The sequence below is a fragment of the Lolium rigidum genome, chromosome 3, assembly GCF_022539505.1.
Source record: "Lolium rigidum isolate FL_2022 chromosome 3, APGP_CSIRO_Lrig_0.1, whole genome shotgun sequence".
NCBI lineage: Eukaryota > Viridiplantae > Streptophyta > Magnoliopsida > Poales > Poaceae > Lolium > Lolium rigidum.
Genome location: NC_061510.1, coordinates 204,264,848 through 204,280,928, shown reverse-complemented (window position 1 = coordinate 204,280,928; position 16,081 = coordinate 204,264,848). Strand labels below are relative to the sequence as shown.

Here is a 16,081-nt window from a genome sequence, read left to right as displayed (position 1 = left end):
GCTATGGAGGAGAGGTGGGCGGCTAGGGTTTGGGAGGGGGTGGCCGGCCACTCAAGGGGGGCGGCCAGGTTGTGGTCTTGGGGTGGCCGGCCCCCTCCCTTGGCCCCTCATTATATAGGTGGATCCCCAAGAGTTGGTGTCCAAGTCTTCGAATAAGACCCGAACCAAAAACCTTCCATAAGAGAGGGAAACCTAGCCAAGCTAGGACTCCCACCAAAGGTGGGAGTTCCACCTCCCATATGGGGGGTGGCCGGCCCCCTAAGGGGAGTCCACTTGGGACTCCTCCCCCACTAGGGTTGGCCGGCCATGGAGGTGGAGTCCCATGTGGACTCCACCTTCCTTGGTGGTTTCTTCCGGACTTTTCTAGAACCTTCTAGAACCTTCCGCGACATTTTAATTCACATAAAATGACATCCTATATATGAATCTTATTCTCCGGACCATTCCGGAACTCCTCGTGATGTCCGGGATCTCATCCGGGACTCCGAACAAATATTCGAACTCCATTCCATATTCAAGTACTACCATTTCAACATCCAACTTTAAGTGTGTCACCCTACGGTTCGTGAACTATGCGGACATGGTTGAGTACTCACTCCGACCAATAACCAATAGAGGGATCTGGAGATCCATAATGGCTCCCACATATTCAACGATGACTTTAGTGATCGAATGAACCATTCACACACAATACCAATTCCCTTTGTCTCGCGATATTTTACTTGTCCGAGGTTTGATCTTCGGTATCACTCTATACCTTGTTCAACCTCGTCTCCGACAAGTACTCTTTACTCGTACCGTGGTATGTGGTCTCTTATGAACTTATTCATATGCTTGCAAGACATTAGACGACATTCCACCGAGAGGGCCCGAGTATATCTATCCGTCATCGGGATGGACAAATCCCACTGTTGATCCATATGCCTCAACTCATACTTTCCGGATACTTAATCCCACCTTTATAGCCACCCATTTACGCAGTGGTGTTTGATGTAATCAAAGTACCTTTCCGGTATAAGTGATTTATACGATCTCATGGTCATAAGGACTAGGTAACTATGTATCGAAAGCTTATAGCAAATAACTTAATGACGAGATCTTATGCTACGCTTAATTGGGAGTGTCCATTACATCATTCATACAATGATATAACCTTGTTATTAATAACATCCAATGTTTATGATTATGAAACTAATCATCCATTAATCAACAAGCTAGTTAAGAGGCATACTAGGGACTCTTTGTTGTTTACATATCACACATGTATCAATGTTTCGGTTAATACAATTATAGGATGGTATATAAACATTTATCATAAACATAAAGATATATAATAACCACTTTTATTATTGCCTCTTGGGCATATCTCCAACATTTTTGTGGGACTTTTTCTGGGTTATAGGTAAAAACAAATCTACACTAGGAAAACTGTAAATCTCACCGAGCAACCTGAAATCTGATACCACTTGATAGGGCAAAGGTGTCCGATCTTTCGATGAGAGTATGATAGCGTCGATTTGTTGGTGGAGTTCGTGCTTGACGATCCGACTACACGTGCAAAGCTCGTGCGCCAATGCAATCGCTAGGACAATCTCCGGGAGTTACCGATCTTGCGGATGCGCGATCAGCCTGACCAGCGAGGGTCTTAATTCCTACCTGAAATCGAGAACAAGTAAGAACTAAAGATGCAATCAGAATATTGCGAATATAGATGAAAGCTCTATTGAAAAGGTGGGATTCCGAATAGTCGGTCTTGTTCTGGGCGTTGGCCTCAAAAGAAGTACACGAAGTTGCAGCAATTGGCTAACTTTTAATCTAATCAAAATCCAAGTTCTAATGACGGCTACAGAGGGATATATATGGGGGAAGTCAAGGGATTTTCGTCCAACCAGCTAGGGTTGGCCAAAAACACCCCTAAATGGGCCTTCCTCCACTTATATGGCCTCTTAAAATCCCCTAAAATACCTAATCCGAAAATACATGGGCCTGGCCCATTAAATAAGGTGACGCAGCACCAAAAATAACTCTTTGGACGAATTTTATGATGGAGTAACTTGTATAATTCATCCAAGCATCGCTGCTTCACTATGGTGGCTTCAATGTTCTGAAATCCTCGCTTGCAACGCCATCCCGAATCCTTGCAGGTCTGCTGCCATCTCCATGCACGTTCCTAATCCAATGCTTGGCGTCCATGCTAGATCCATTCCTAAATAATATAAATACATTTGATTTAGGCAGCATCATATTCTCATATATATCAGGAAGGATTCCTAGTAACGAATGTACCTGAGATGTGGTTGTAGGAGTATTGGTTGTATCTATCATAGAGATGTCCTCATCAGTAGCTCGCTCCATAATACCAGAGAATGAAGTCTTAGTCATTTTTCCCATTAGACATGCTTCGCATCTATCAAGTGACTCAAAATCAAGTGATTCAAGTAATCCATCAGTATGGAGTTTCTTCATGCGTTTCACTCCAATATGACCAAGACGACAGTGCCACATAGAAGTATAATTATCATTCAATTTAATTCGCTTAGCATCAATGTTATGTATATGTGTATCACTACTATCGAGATCTAACAGAAATAAGCCATTCTTATCAGGTGCTCGACCATAAATGATATTATTCATAAAGATAGAACAACCATTATTCTCAGACTTGAATGAATAACCGTCTTGCATTAAACAAGATCCAGATATAATGTTCATGCTCAACGCGGGTACAAAATAACAATTATTGAGGCTTAAAACTAATTCCGAAGGTAGATGTAGAGGAAGTGTGCCGACGAGCGATCACATCGACTTTGGATCCATTTCCAACGCGCATCGTCACTTCATCCTTTAGTAGTCTTCGTTTATTCTTTAGTTCCTGTTTCGAGTTACAAATATGAGCAACCGAACCGAGTATCAAATACCCAGGTACTAGTACGAGAACCGAGTAAGATAAACATCTATAACATGTATATCGGATATACCTTCTTTCTTCTTCTTGACAAGGCCGCTCTTCGGATCCGCCAAATACTTGGAGCAATTACGCTTCCAGGTGTCCCTTCTCCTTGCAGTAATAGCACTCGAGCATCGGGCTTAGGGCCGGTCTTAGGTTTCACGGGAGGCGTGGCAGCTTTCTTGCCACCCTTCTTGAATTTTCCCTTAGACTTGCCCTGTTTCTTGAACTCGGTGGTCTTGTTGACCATCAATACTTGGTGCTCTTTCTTGATCTCAATCTCAGCAGATTTCAGCATGGCGAAGAGTTCGGGTAACACTTTGTTCATGTTCCGCATATTGTAGTTCATCACAAAGTTCTTGTAACTAGGTGGCGGTGATTGAAGGACACGATTAATCCCCGATCCGTTAGGAATCACTATTCCCAAGTCACCGAGTTTCTTCCCATGCCCGGTCATGGCGAGCATGTGCTCACTAACGGAGCTGCCTGCTTCCATCATGCAGTCGAAGAAGTGTTTCGATGCTTCATAGCATTCCACGGCCGCATGAGTTTCAAAGATAGCTTTCAGCTCATTGACCAACTCATGAGGATCGTGGTGCTCAAAACGTTTTTGAAGATCGGCTTCCGGATCGCACGGGATGGCACACTCGAACTTGAGAGTACCGAGTTTTCCGAGTCTCGTAAACATTCTTTACTTCATCGGTTTCAGTTTCTGCAGGAGGGTCACCTAGCGGTGCATCAAGCACATATTGCAGATTTCCGCCAGCGAGGAAGATCCTCACATGACGGAACCAGTCGGTGAAGTTGCTACCGTTGCTCTTAAGCTTTTCTTTCTCTAGGAACTGGTTAAAATTGATTGAGGACGCCATATCTACAACATATTTTTGCAATAGTTTAGACTAATGTTTATGACAAATTGAGTTCAAATTTTAATTCAACAAAATTAAAAATCTAGGTGAACTCCCACTCAAAACAATATCCCTCGCATTGTCTTAGTGATCACACGAACCAAATCCACTACATCAAGTCCGATCATCACGAGACAAGATGTAATTTCAATGGCGAACACTCAAAGTGTTCATCATATCAATCATATGATTCATGCTCTACCTTTCGGTATCACGTGTTCCGAGACCATGTCTGTACATGCTAGGCTCGTCAAGGCCACCTTAGTATCCGCATGTGCAAAACTGACTTGCACCCGTTGTATGCACTTGTTGATTCTATCACACCCGATCATCACGAGATGCTTCGAAACGACAAGTCTTGGAAACGGTGCTACTAAGGATGAACACTTTATTATCTTGATATTTTAGTGAGAGGGATCATCTTATAATGCTACCGTCGCGATCTAAGCAAAATAAGATGCATAAAAGGATTAACATCACATGCAGTTCATATGTGATATGATATGGCCCCTTTGTCTTTGCGCCTTTGATCTTCATCTCCAAAGCACGGACATGATCTCCATCATCAACGAGCATGATCTCCATCATCGTCGGCGTAGCGTCAAGGTCAATGGCGCCGTCTTCATGATTGTTCTCCATGTAGCAACTATTACAACTTCTTTGAAATACTACTCAACATGAAATTTAAAGACAACCATAAGGCTCCTGCCGGTTGCCACAATACAATAATGATCATCTCATACATATTCATCATCACATTATGGCCATATCACATCACCAAACCCTGCAAAAACAAGTTAGACGTCTCTAATTTGGTTTGCATATTTTACGTGGTTTAGGGTTTTCGAGTAAGATCTAATGTACCTACGAGCATGAACCACAACGGTGATACTAGTGTTGTCAATAGAAGAGTAAATTGAATCTTCACTATAGTAGGAGAGACAGACACCCGCAAAGCCACTTATGCAATACAAGTTGCATGTCGAGCGTGGAGCAAATCTCATGAACGCGGTCATGTAAAGTTAGCCCGAGCCGCTTCATCCCACTATGCCACAAAGATGCAAAGTACTCAAACTAAAGAAAACATAAGCATCAACGCCCACAAAACCATTGTGTTCTACTCGTGCAACCATCTATGCATAGACACGGCTCTGATACCACTGTAGGGATACGTTGCATAGAAAACAAAAAATTTCCTACCGCGAGAACGCAAACCAAGCCAAGATGCAATCTAGAAGATGGGAGCAACGAGGAGATGATCGAGACTCACCCTTGAAGATTTCCAAAGCCTACAAGATGAGGCTCTTGTTGCTGCGGTAGACGATCACTTGCCGCTTGCAAAAGCGCGTAGAATTTCTTGATCACGGTGCCACGATAGGGCAACACCTCCGTACTCGGTCACACGTTCGGTGTTGATGAAGACGACGTCCTTCTCCCCGTTCCAGCGGGCAGCGGAAGTAGTAGCTCCTCCTTGACTCCGGCAGCACGACGGCGTGGTGGCGGTGGCGATGGAGAACGCTGGCGGAGCTTCGCTAAGCGTGCGGGAGAGGTGGAGGAGAGAGGGGGCGGCTAGGGTTTGGGAGAGGGGGTGGCCGACCTCAAGGGGTGCGGCCAGCTTTGTGGCTTGTGGTGGCCGGCCCCCTCCCCTATGCCCCTCATTATATAGGTGGAACCCCAAGTGTTGGACTACAAGTCTTCGAATAAGACCCCAACACAAGAACCTTCCATGTAGTAGGGAAACCTACCCAAGGTGGGACTCCCACCCAAGTGGGATTCCCACCCTTCCATGAAGGGGGGTGGCCGGCCCCCTTGGTGGAGTCCACCTTGGACTCCCCCCTCTAGGGTTGCCAGCCATGGGGAGGTGGAGTCCCTCCGGGACTCCTCCTTCCTTAGTGATTTCTTCCGGACTTTTCTAGAACCTTCTAGAACCTTCCATAAATGCACCGGATCATTTCCAAACTTGGAATAGGACTTCCTATATATGAATCTTATTCTCCGGACCATTCCGGAACTCCTCGTGATGTCCGGGATCCCATCCGAGACTTCGAACAAAACTTCGAACTCCATTCCATATTCAAGTTCTAATATTACTACATCAAACCTTAAGTGTGTCACCCTACGGTTCGTGAACTATGTGGACATGGGTGAGAACTCTCTCCGACCAATAACCAATAGCGGGATCTGGAGATCCATAATGGCTCCCACACATTCAACGATGACTTAGTGATCGAATGAACCATTCACATACGATACCAATTCCGTTTGCCACGCGATATTTTACTTGTCCGAGGTTTGATCATCGGTATCACTCTATACCTTGTTCAACCTCGTCTCCTGACAAGTACTCTTTACTCGTACTGTGGTATGTGGACTCTTATGAACTTATTCATATGCTTGCAAGACATTAGACGACATTCCACCGAGAGGGCCCAGAGTATATCTATCCGTCATCGGGATGGACAAATCCCACTGTTGATCCATATGCCTCAACTCATACTTTCCGGATACTTAATCCCACCTTTATAACCACCCATTTACGCAGTGGCGTTTGATGTTACCTTTCCGGTATAAGTGATTTACATGATCTCATGGTCGAAAGGACTAGGTAACTATGTATCGAAAGCTTATAGCAAATAACTTAATGACGTGATCTTATGCTACGCTTAATTGGGTATGTCCATTACATCATTCATATAATGATATAACCTTGTTATTAATAACATCCAATGTTCATGATTATGAAACTAATCATCTATTAATCAACAAGCTAGTTAAGAGGCTTACTAGGGACTCATTGTTGTTTACATATCACACATGTATCAATGTTTCGGTTAATACAATTATAGCATGGTATATAAACATTTATCATAAACATAAAGATATATAATAACCACTTTTATTATTGCCTCTTGGGCATATCTCCAACAGAGCATTTACTGTCTACAACGCTTATCGACTAGCTCAGACCGCTACCATGCAGTGCCATGGCCATGGTGCAACCAGCCTGCGATCTAACAGTGAGAGACCGAGCTGGAAGTTGATTTGGAGCTGTCTGGTACCGTCCAAAGTGAAAATCCTCACCTAGAAGATATGTAGGAATGCAATGTCCACACAAGTTAATATGGTCAGGAGGGGAATTCCTACAACGCGAACATGTACTATCTGTGGCAATGAAGATGAGGACTCCTTTCATGTCTTCATTTGCTGCGCACATGCTAGAGCACTATGGCAAGCCATGTCTGAAGTCTGGCCACTACCGCAAGATGAGTTACTGAAGAATACTGGCCGGGAGTTGCTCCTACACCTGCTTGCCTCCATACCGGATGTGCAAAGAGCTCAAACCCTCATGACGTTGTGGCACATCTGGCACGCCCACGACGAGATTACACATGCCAAACCATGCCCCACGATTGAGGGATCGAGGTGGTTCCTGGTAAGATATTTGAATTCTCTTATGATGATTAAGTAGTTTCCTAAGGCAGATGTAACGAAAGGCAAAATGGTGGTGGATCCTGGACGAGGGTTTAAGTGAGAAGGACCAAAGGAGGATGATCACCAAAGGTCTCAACTCAGATGGATTCCGCCAAGGCCGTGGGAGATGAAGTTGAATGTCGATGGAGCCTTTACAGAGCACGGTGCTGGCATTGGCATGGTCCTACGGGATTCCCAAGGGGAGGTTCTCTTCTCGGCGTGTTGCGCGCTGCAGCACTGCAGAGATGCGACGGAAGCGGAACTCCTGGCCGTGGAAGAAGGACTACGCCTAGCTCTGCATTGGACACATCACTGCAGAGATTGTGCAGAGGCTGTAGAGCTTATTAGGGAAACAACTCCAAACACCTCTGTGTTTGCCTTTAAATTCAATGTAATTCGTGATTTATTAAGGGAGTCAAGATCAGCCGTGTGATCAATACTGCTGGTCATGGGTTGGCTAAGCTAGCTAGGGTTTAGGGCCGTACTGAATTTTGGCTCGAAAGTTTCCCTGAGGAAGCTGCTGCAGCTATAGCTCTAGACTACAACCTGTGTTCTAATTAATGGGAATCTCTTTCCCCGCAAAAAAAATAGATTTTTTAGGACATCCACAAAAACAGATGAAGAGTAGGATTTGTACCGGTGGGCCTAGTATTGCCCCAACCCTTGCTCCACCCTGATCAAAGGCCCACGTTGTGTTTTGAAGCACGTCGACATTTTTGAAAATTATTTTTGACACGTTGCATTTTTATTTCATTAAGATAGTGAAAAACATAAACAATGAGCTTACTTTATAAACTCGTTACAACCTTTAATAACAAAAAAGACTATGGAAGCCATGGCTAGGTTCGGGAATTTAGATAGAAAATTAGGTGACAAAAGAGCAAGACAGATTTTTAATGAGTAGAGAAATGATGTCATTCATGAAAAAAAGTGTTCTCTTTTCGCCAATCAGCTTTTTTGTAGCTCGGCTACTGAATCTCCATACAGAGTTTAGTGCAAATAAATAAAACAACAACAAATATTTTCTAAATGACGAGTAGTCTATCCTAGGCAATAACTACTAACTATACGAGGGAAACACCAAAAAAAAGATCATAACAACATTTTGGACCTCTGGATCCTACTTCCCATAGGACATGGATTGAATCACTTCAATTTGGGGTAGTGGTAGAGTGTGGTCCAGATTCAAGACTCGACAAGTAGGCCTATTATTGAGCAATTTTTATATATGGACAAAATTATTGGCTATAATAAGGTTACCAAATTTCTAAAAGCATGGGACATGGCCCGGTATGGCACAGTGTGTAGTGCTCCCTCGGATCCATGAGACATGCCTTTTGTTGTTCAGTTTCAAGTTGAAATCCAACCAATACGTGGGCATTGGGCAAAAGGGGCCCTGAGTTAGTGTAGTAGTTGCTCAAAATATGTCATCTATCTCCTCCTATAGGTTTTTGCATATTACTTTCCAATTCCTCAAGTACAGTAGCTCAAGTTGCCACACCTGTTTCAGACAAAACCACTAAAAACTGAGTAAGATATTTCTAAAATTACACAACACTACGGGCATGCAAGTGAAACTACATTTAGATGCACAAATTTAATATTACAAAACCATCTAGAAGTCTTTAGGAATGTGATAGCGAAAAATTGTATGTAGTGTTAGAGTTTGGTACTTTAAATTCTATGCATGCATGTTCATAAGGCATGCCATCTATGTGATTATCTATGGAAACCAAACAAGACATATGAAGAAAATTATAAGAAACATAATTCTCGGAATTCCCTATAACATTTCTCGGAACAAATGAGATAAGGGAAGTCCAAACGCCGACTTACCCAGTAAACAGAATTTTTCCTATATAGTTGTAAGACTATTTTACAGCATAGCAAAACAAGCCGTTTTATTTTTAACTTTTCCATAATGTGGCGATGCAAGTCAATGTGATATGTGTAACCTTGTTTCACGTTCACACCAACAACCTTGTGAACTGGTTTCGTGTACAACAGCACCACCAGCTACCATCACTTATCTCATTCACCCCCAAAACAATCCCTTAAAACAGCACCCATGTATTTTGCGTGCTTTCTCTCTCTAGAAGTTCATTTTACCGGTACAAATTCCACATTTGCTCATCCTCGCACAAAACTGGACTGAAAGTATAATCTTCAATGAGCAGTAACTATCAGTGGTTCTGATACCAGACGCCCTCTTAAGCTCAACAGCTATGTGTCCGGGACTGCAGATAAAATTAAAGGATTTGTTAGGCTGAGAGCTAAGTTCGTACTCAGTCAATTTCTAAACCATTTAATTTATTTTGTGATTCGTGCTAGTTATCAGTTGCAACTGAGATTTAGTGACATCATATCTGAAAGCTAGTTTCTGAAAGCTAGTTTCCCATCGACTGAGAAATAGTCACACCCTAAAATTAAACTACTACTCGTGGTAATACTGTAGTACATGCGTTCTACAGATAAAATTACGTTCGTGTGAGTAAACATATGCTTGCCCTCCTCCCTTTTTTAGTTTTTAATCGTCTTCTAGTTCTTGTTGGTAAATCGAAACAGAAAACGTGGTAGTAGTTCAGACGGAAATACAGAGTTAGAAATGCTTTGATCGCGGCAATTCACACCATCTTCGTGTCGCGCGTAAGATCCGAACGTTAAACAAACTCACAGATCAATGGTTGCTGCACACTCTGCCTTATAAATAGATGAATCAGTGAGCATCTCTAAACCCACACAAGCATCACAAGCCAACTCAATAATCCTACGTACTACTACGTGCTTAGTTAATCCCTCCGATCGTAGCCAACAACCACAATGGCGTCGTCCAACAAGTTCTGCACCGCCGCGCTCCTCCTCCTGCTGGCCGCCGTCATTGCCACGACGGCCGACGCGGCGAAGAACATCGCGTCATCGGAGCCTCTCCCTAAGAAGATTTGGCCGGCGAGGCAGGACGCGTCGGCGACTTGCGTGGGATCGCTTCTGGCACTGAGCCCGTGCCTGGCCTTCTTCGAGGACGCTGGTATGTCGGGGGCGCCGCAGGGGTGCTGCGAGGGTATGGCCGGCATCATCCAGGACCAGGCGGCGTGCCTCTGCCACATCATCAACCACACCCTCGAGCGTGCCATCGGCGTCGACATCCCCAACGACCGCGCATTCTCCCTCATCGGCGATCTCTGCGGCCTCTCCCCGCCACAGGACATCATGGAGACCTGCGCCAACGGCCGTGAGGTGCCGCCGCTGTACGTTTGCCCGGCGCCATCCGCCTGATCCATCCAGGTAATAAGCAAACCATGCACAGTTCTCTAAAAGTATAGCCAATCTTCTAGCAAATTCACTAGTTCTTTGTCTTTCTTTTTTGCAGCTTCATAATCGTCGAGACTCGAGAAGGTAGGGACCGAAGATTATCGGTCAGCTGCAATAGTACCTCTTCGAAGTTGATCGGCGAAGCCTGCATATATATATGAATGCAACTTATATGAATACTCAATATTAATTGGAGCTATGAATCAAGAACGCAAATGGATGTAATACTATCTATTAGATCCTGGGCATAGCGCCGCACTGTGGTTACATTACGCATCTATGTACTACTGCCACGGATGATGATACATACTAATAAGAAAAAAAATCCATCTTTATTAGTGTTCAAAGGGTTTATTTTGCACCTTTATCTTTACCACTACTCCTGCCTTGTACTCTCTCCGTCCACAAATAAGTGGAGGCGCGCGGCTTCCAAGAGAGCTTAAGCTTTTTGTAAAAAAAATTCTCATTCCTTCAATGAATCTGCTCATTAATCAAAAAGATGCTTTGATTTAGGCGCTAATAAATGTTATGCATACTAGTAACCAATAAAACAACATTGAGAAACCAAAAATGATTAATGGGGGCTAAAATCAAGGCATGTACTAGGGGTCTAAACGTAAAAAAATATATCAAAAAGTCTAGATGTACACTTATTTGTGGATTTCTTATAAGGCTAAATGTGCACTTATTTGTGGACGGAGGGAGTACTGTTTAGTTTTGACGCTCGACTACTATAATTCTAGCTACTCTCTCCGTTCACAAATAAGTGTAAGTTTAGTTTTATCGTAAGTGAAATTTTATTAAGTTCGACTAACTATGCAGAAAAAGGTAGCAACATTTATGACACTAAATTAATATCACTATATTAATCTTGAAATGATTCATTTTAACATATAGTTCAATAGTATAGTAATTTGATGTCATATAGTTTCTCCACTACAATGAATAAGGCATCCTTTTTTGATGTTTTTTTCTTTTACAAAGAATTCCTTCAAATATATAAATATTATTGGTATATAATTAACATTATCAGAAAGTATTTTTAACAAATCCAATGATACAAATTACATACAACATAATCAAGATTTTGTTACTCAACTTTTGGGTCAAAGTTTGTCTTAGAATACGTGTGAGCCTTATTCATCAAAACGGAGGTTCTATGCACACCATTTTCGTATAGAAAGTTAGTCAAACTTAAAAAAAAATGTTTAACTTCTTATTCGCGTACCACTTAGATGCTTAGATATAGTTCTGTTGATTGCGATAACACTTCAGTTGGTCCACACTCCACGCTATTCTATCTTCTCTCCTCCAAGAGACCAAGCCCCTATTCACGTGTGGGCCATTTAGGTCCAAAATACGAGGAAAGTGCAAAGCAAAGCTTGACGATCGACCACTCTCGAGATTGCATATATGGAGAACTCTCTATCACCATAGCAATAGTTTCATTTTTGTTCTGTGAGAGAAGCACACCAGAAGTGTGGAAGAAAGAGATAGATGGAGCTCAATAAGACTACTTATGGTGAAAGTAACATGGGTAGTAACACATAAGTACATACAATGCCACCTAAGTATTTTGGTGATACGATATGTCATTCAATAAGGAGACACAATTATGGTAACTAGCTATGTTATCATAACATCACACTATGAAAGACAAGATAAGTGTACAACCCAATAAACATTTTATGCATATTGTGTTGTCGTCTAGCATTGACTCCCCTTATTCCCCTTCCACGCCCGCAATGAACCGCTTAGCCTACACATATATCACAACAAATATGATTTCCATGCTCATTCAATCGTTTCAATGTTATCCAGACATGTGGATCCATGTTGTAAGTTTAGGAATAGGGTAAAAGTTATCACAATAACACTAAATTGTTAATATAACATAAATAAATAAATATGATAAGATTGTTATAAGATCAAAGCTAGAGGATAAAATTGTAATAACCCAAAAGAATACAATTAGACGACTGACTTACAACTTCATTACTTTTCACATTTGTACTGAGTGTATCAACTTGATGGATCTAAAGGGCCAAGCTAGAAACATAATACGGTTGGTTACATATGATTTGTTCAAGGCACAGTTAAACGGCTAAACAGTTGGAGTAAGAACGTATCTAGTGATCTCATGGCTTATGGTGCTATCGCATTCCTAAGAGCATGTACGATGGGGTGATGTCAGTCTTTTCTTACACTTGCCACGTCTGGTTTTTGCTGATTCGGAGGAGAGAGAATGAAGAAAGAGAAGGTTATCTTCCCTTAGCTAAGGAATGATCTATTATGAAATAAAAGAAGGTTTTTTGTCCATTGTACCATTTATCTTCTCTTAGCCACATATTTTTTTACTAAAAATAATTAATTTTTATTTATTGCTAGGGATGACAATAAGAGATAATATATTGTACCCTTTATATTTACCGTATTCTCTAGATGATTCCTAATTTTTAAATCAAATTTGTAATTGAAATTTGAAATATGATAGATTTTTTTCTTGAACCTTTTTTAGAACAGATGGTTATGCTTGGCTTGGAAGCATTAAGCTATCGGAGCACCGGATCGGCGACCACTCAACCAATCGAACCTGGCCGTTCAAAATCTCATCGGACGGCTCATAAACCGCTCAAGTAGACTGCTAGTGCGCTACCTCAAGGGTTTGAACGCACAGCCAGACTGCCCGCAAAATTCAATGGAGGCGCGAGCGCCGCCTCTCGAGAGCATCTCCGGCCACCGTAAGCAGCTCCACGCCCATCTTCTCCGCCGCGGCTACCCCTTCCCGCCCGCGGACTGCCCCGAACCAGACCGTGCCTACCTCTCCGTTCTGCGAGCCGCTGTCGCCTCTCCAGTCCTCGCGCTCACCGCCAGCGTCTGCCTCCGCCGCGCCGGCCTGCCCGTGCCGGGACGCCGCGCGTTCCCTGCGCTGCTCCGTGCCGCCGCCCGAACGCGCTGCGCCGGCTCTGTCGGGAGCGCGCATGGCCTCGCACTACGGGTTGGGGTCGAGGACGATGGGTTCGTCGGGACCGCGCTCGTGGGAGCATATGCGGCGTGCCGGCGGGTGGGCGACGCCCGCAGGGTGTTCGAAGGAATGTGGGATCGGGATATTGTTGCCTGGGGCGTCATGCTTGACAGGTATTGCGCATGATCCCGTTTTGGTGACGATTGTTTACTGTAATCTGGGTACTCGATCGGGTAATAGTTTGTCTAGCATTGTATCTCATGCCATTTTATTCGGTTTGGCACAAGTCGAGTTTTCACACCAAGAACTTGAGTCAATAAATGCTTATTTTCGGAGAAAGGTCCTACGTATTTACTTGTTCTCAGGTTGGAACCATAGTTCAGCACTGCGAGTCACATCTCAAGATCCTGTCGACAGAAAAGTTTTTCATATAAGGAATCTGTTGGATAAAATTTAGCAATATCTGTTCATAATTGGCATTAATACGCTACTCAGATATAGTTACCAAAGTCATCTTGATTTTTTTTTCTTAGTTTCTACCAACATAACTTGATATGTTTCAGAGGAATGCAACTAGGTTACCTTTGAAAGGGTATAATTTAGCAGCTGCTGATTGCTCATGCGATCTGTTTGAAAAGATGGAAATTGACGGATCCCAATATGCTTATCCAACATATCTGTGTGCAGGGACTTTAGGTGCTTGCGGCAACAATATTAACTGAAGTAGCTCTGAAAAATAATGTTCCTTTTCTTTGTTGATTTGCATTTGTCACTATAACTATGATATTCCTGTCTAATATGAACCAGCAGTTATTTTCAGATTCAAGATTACAAAGAAGCTTTTCGTCTACTCAATAAGATGAAAAGATCAAGAGTGGTGCCTGACCAAGTCATCCTTGCTACTTTTCTATCAACTTGTGGTCATACACGGAATTTAAGATCCGGAAAAATCATCCACACATATATACTTGTCTCAGGTATTTTTATTGATGCCCGCCTCAGTAGTGCTCTCATAAACATGTATGCTACTTGTGCGGAAATGGAGATGGCCAAGAAGCTATACAATGGGATGCAAAGGAAGGACTTGGTATCATCAACTGCCATGGTCTGTGGATATGCCAAGAATGGAAAAATTGAGGCTGCCCGCTCCATATTCAATGGTATGCCAGACAAAGATGTGGTTTCTTGGAGTGCTATGATATCAGCATATGCTGAAAGTAACCAACCTAGTGAAGCTTTGTACATGTTCAAAGATATGCAAGAGTGTGGTGTCAGTCCTGATGAAATTACCATATTGAGTGTCATATCTGCATGTGCTAATATCGGCTCCCTTGACAAAGCCAGATGGATCCATTCTTTTGTTGTGAATCATGGCTTTTGTAAGATATTGTCCATTTGCAATGCTCTTATTGACATGTTCTCAAAATGTGGGAGCTTGGCTCTTGCCTTGAACATGTTCAATGCAATGCCTCGAAAAAATGTTATCACCTGGACAAGTATGATTTCTGCATTTGCTACACACGGTGATGGAAGATCCGCCTTAAACCTTTTTGGGCGGATGAAAAGTGAAGGGATTGAACCCAATGCCGTGACATTTCTATGTTTGTTGTCTGCTTGTTGCCATGCTGGTTTAGTTGATGAAGGTCGTTCCTTGTTCAAATGTATGATTCGGGAATATAGGATTGAACCCAAGCATGAACATTATGGCTGTATGGTGGATCTTATGGCAAAGTCTAAACTTCTACAAGAAGCGGTTGACCTCATAGAGTCAATGCACATAACACCTAATGTGGCTGTTTGGGGATCTCTGTTATCAGCCTGCTGGATGCATGATGACCTTGAGCTTGGGGCATTTGCTGCAAAGAAAATTTTGGAGTTGGATCCCAATCATGATGGAGCATACGTGATTTTATCGAAGATACACGCAAAATCTGATAACTGGAACAGTGCTCGGAAGGCGAGGGGAGTAATGAGAGTCCATGGGGTCTCGAAAGAAACAGGCTGCAGTTGGGTGTAGCTGAATGGTGCTTTCCACAGTTTGGGAGCCGGGGGTGAGAAACATCAGAAAATTGTAGGATCCTCCTATAACTTGGTGGTATAGTTCCAAATTGAAAATTCATGGTTGTGCTGCTTAGGGAGAATCCCCCCCCCCCCCTCCTTTATGTTGGCCTGATCAATTCGTCAAAGGGGATCTTCATTTTGCATATATACATACAGACCTGAGGTAATTGTGAGGAACAGCACTATGAATTTCATTGTATTCTGAACTCTGGCACAATTTTAATTGCACAATGATTTTTATCATGATTCTTCACAGGAATCATCTTACTGAGGAAATGGACAACAATGATCTCATTCTTATGGCTGCATCATTTGTAGATATTTGGTTTTTAATCAAGCTGAGCAGCAAGGTAGCAGACTAATTTGCATTTATCATAAAAGAATGCTATGCATCCCTTTTTTTTGCTAAGTGAAGATTTT

At 42.8% G+C, this 16,081-nt stretch overlaps 2 protein-coding genes across 3 annotated transcripts; both read left to right on the top strand.

Moving 5' to 3' along the window:
- The first annotated feature begins 10,146 nt into the window (after window positions 1-10,146).
- LOC124695978 (non-specific lipid-transfer protein C6-like) lies at window positions 10,147-10,599 on the top strand. Its single transcript, XM_047228773.1, has one exon. The coding sequence runs from the start codon at window positions 10,147-10,149 to the stop codon at window positions 10,597-10,599; it is 453 nt and encodes a 150-aa protein (XP_047084729.1).
- A 3,096-nt stretch (window positions 10,600-13,695) lies between these two features.
- LOC124698858 (pentatricopeptide repeat-containing protein At4g14820-like) lies at window positions 13,696-15,663 on the top strand. 2 transcript variants are annotated; one of them, XM_047231266.1, is made up of 2 exons: window positions 13,696-13,773; window positions 14,411-15,663. In XM_047231266.1, exons 1-2 carry the CDS (start codon window positions 13,730-13,732, stop codon window positions 15,615-15,617), a joined length of 1,251 nt encoding a protein of 416 aa, XP_047087222.1. In that variant the 5' UTR covers window positions 13,696-13,729; the 3' UTR covers window positions 15,618-15,663. The 2 variants fall into 2 exon arrangements, with proteins under 2 accessions (XP_047087222.1, XP_047087223.1); XM_047231267.1 differs by having other exon boundaries at window positions 13,702-13,773; window positions 14,421-15,663.
- Window positions 15,664-16,081: the final 418 nt, after the last annotated feature.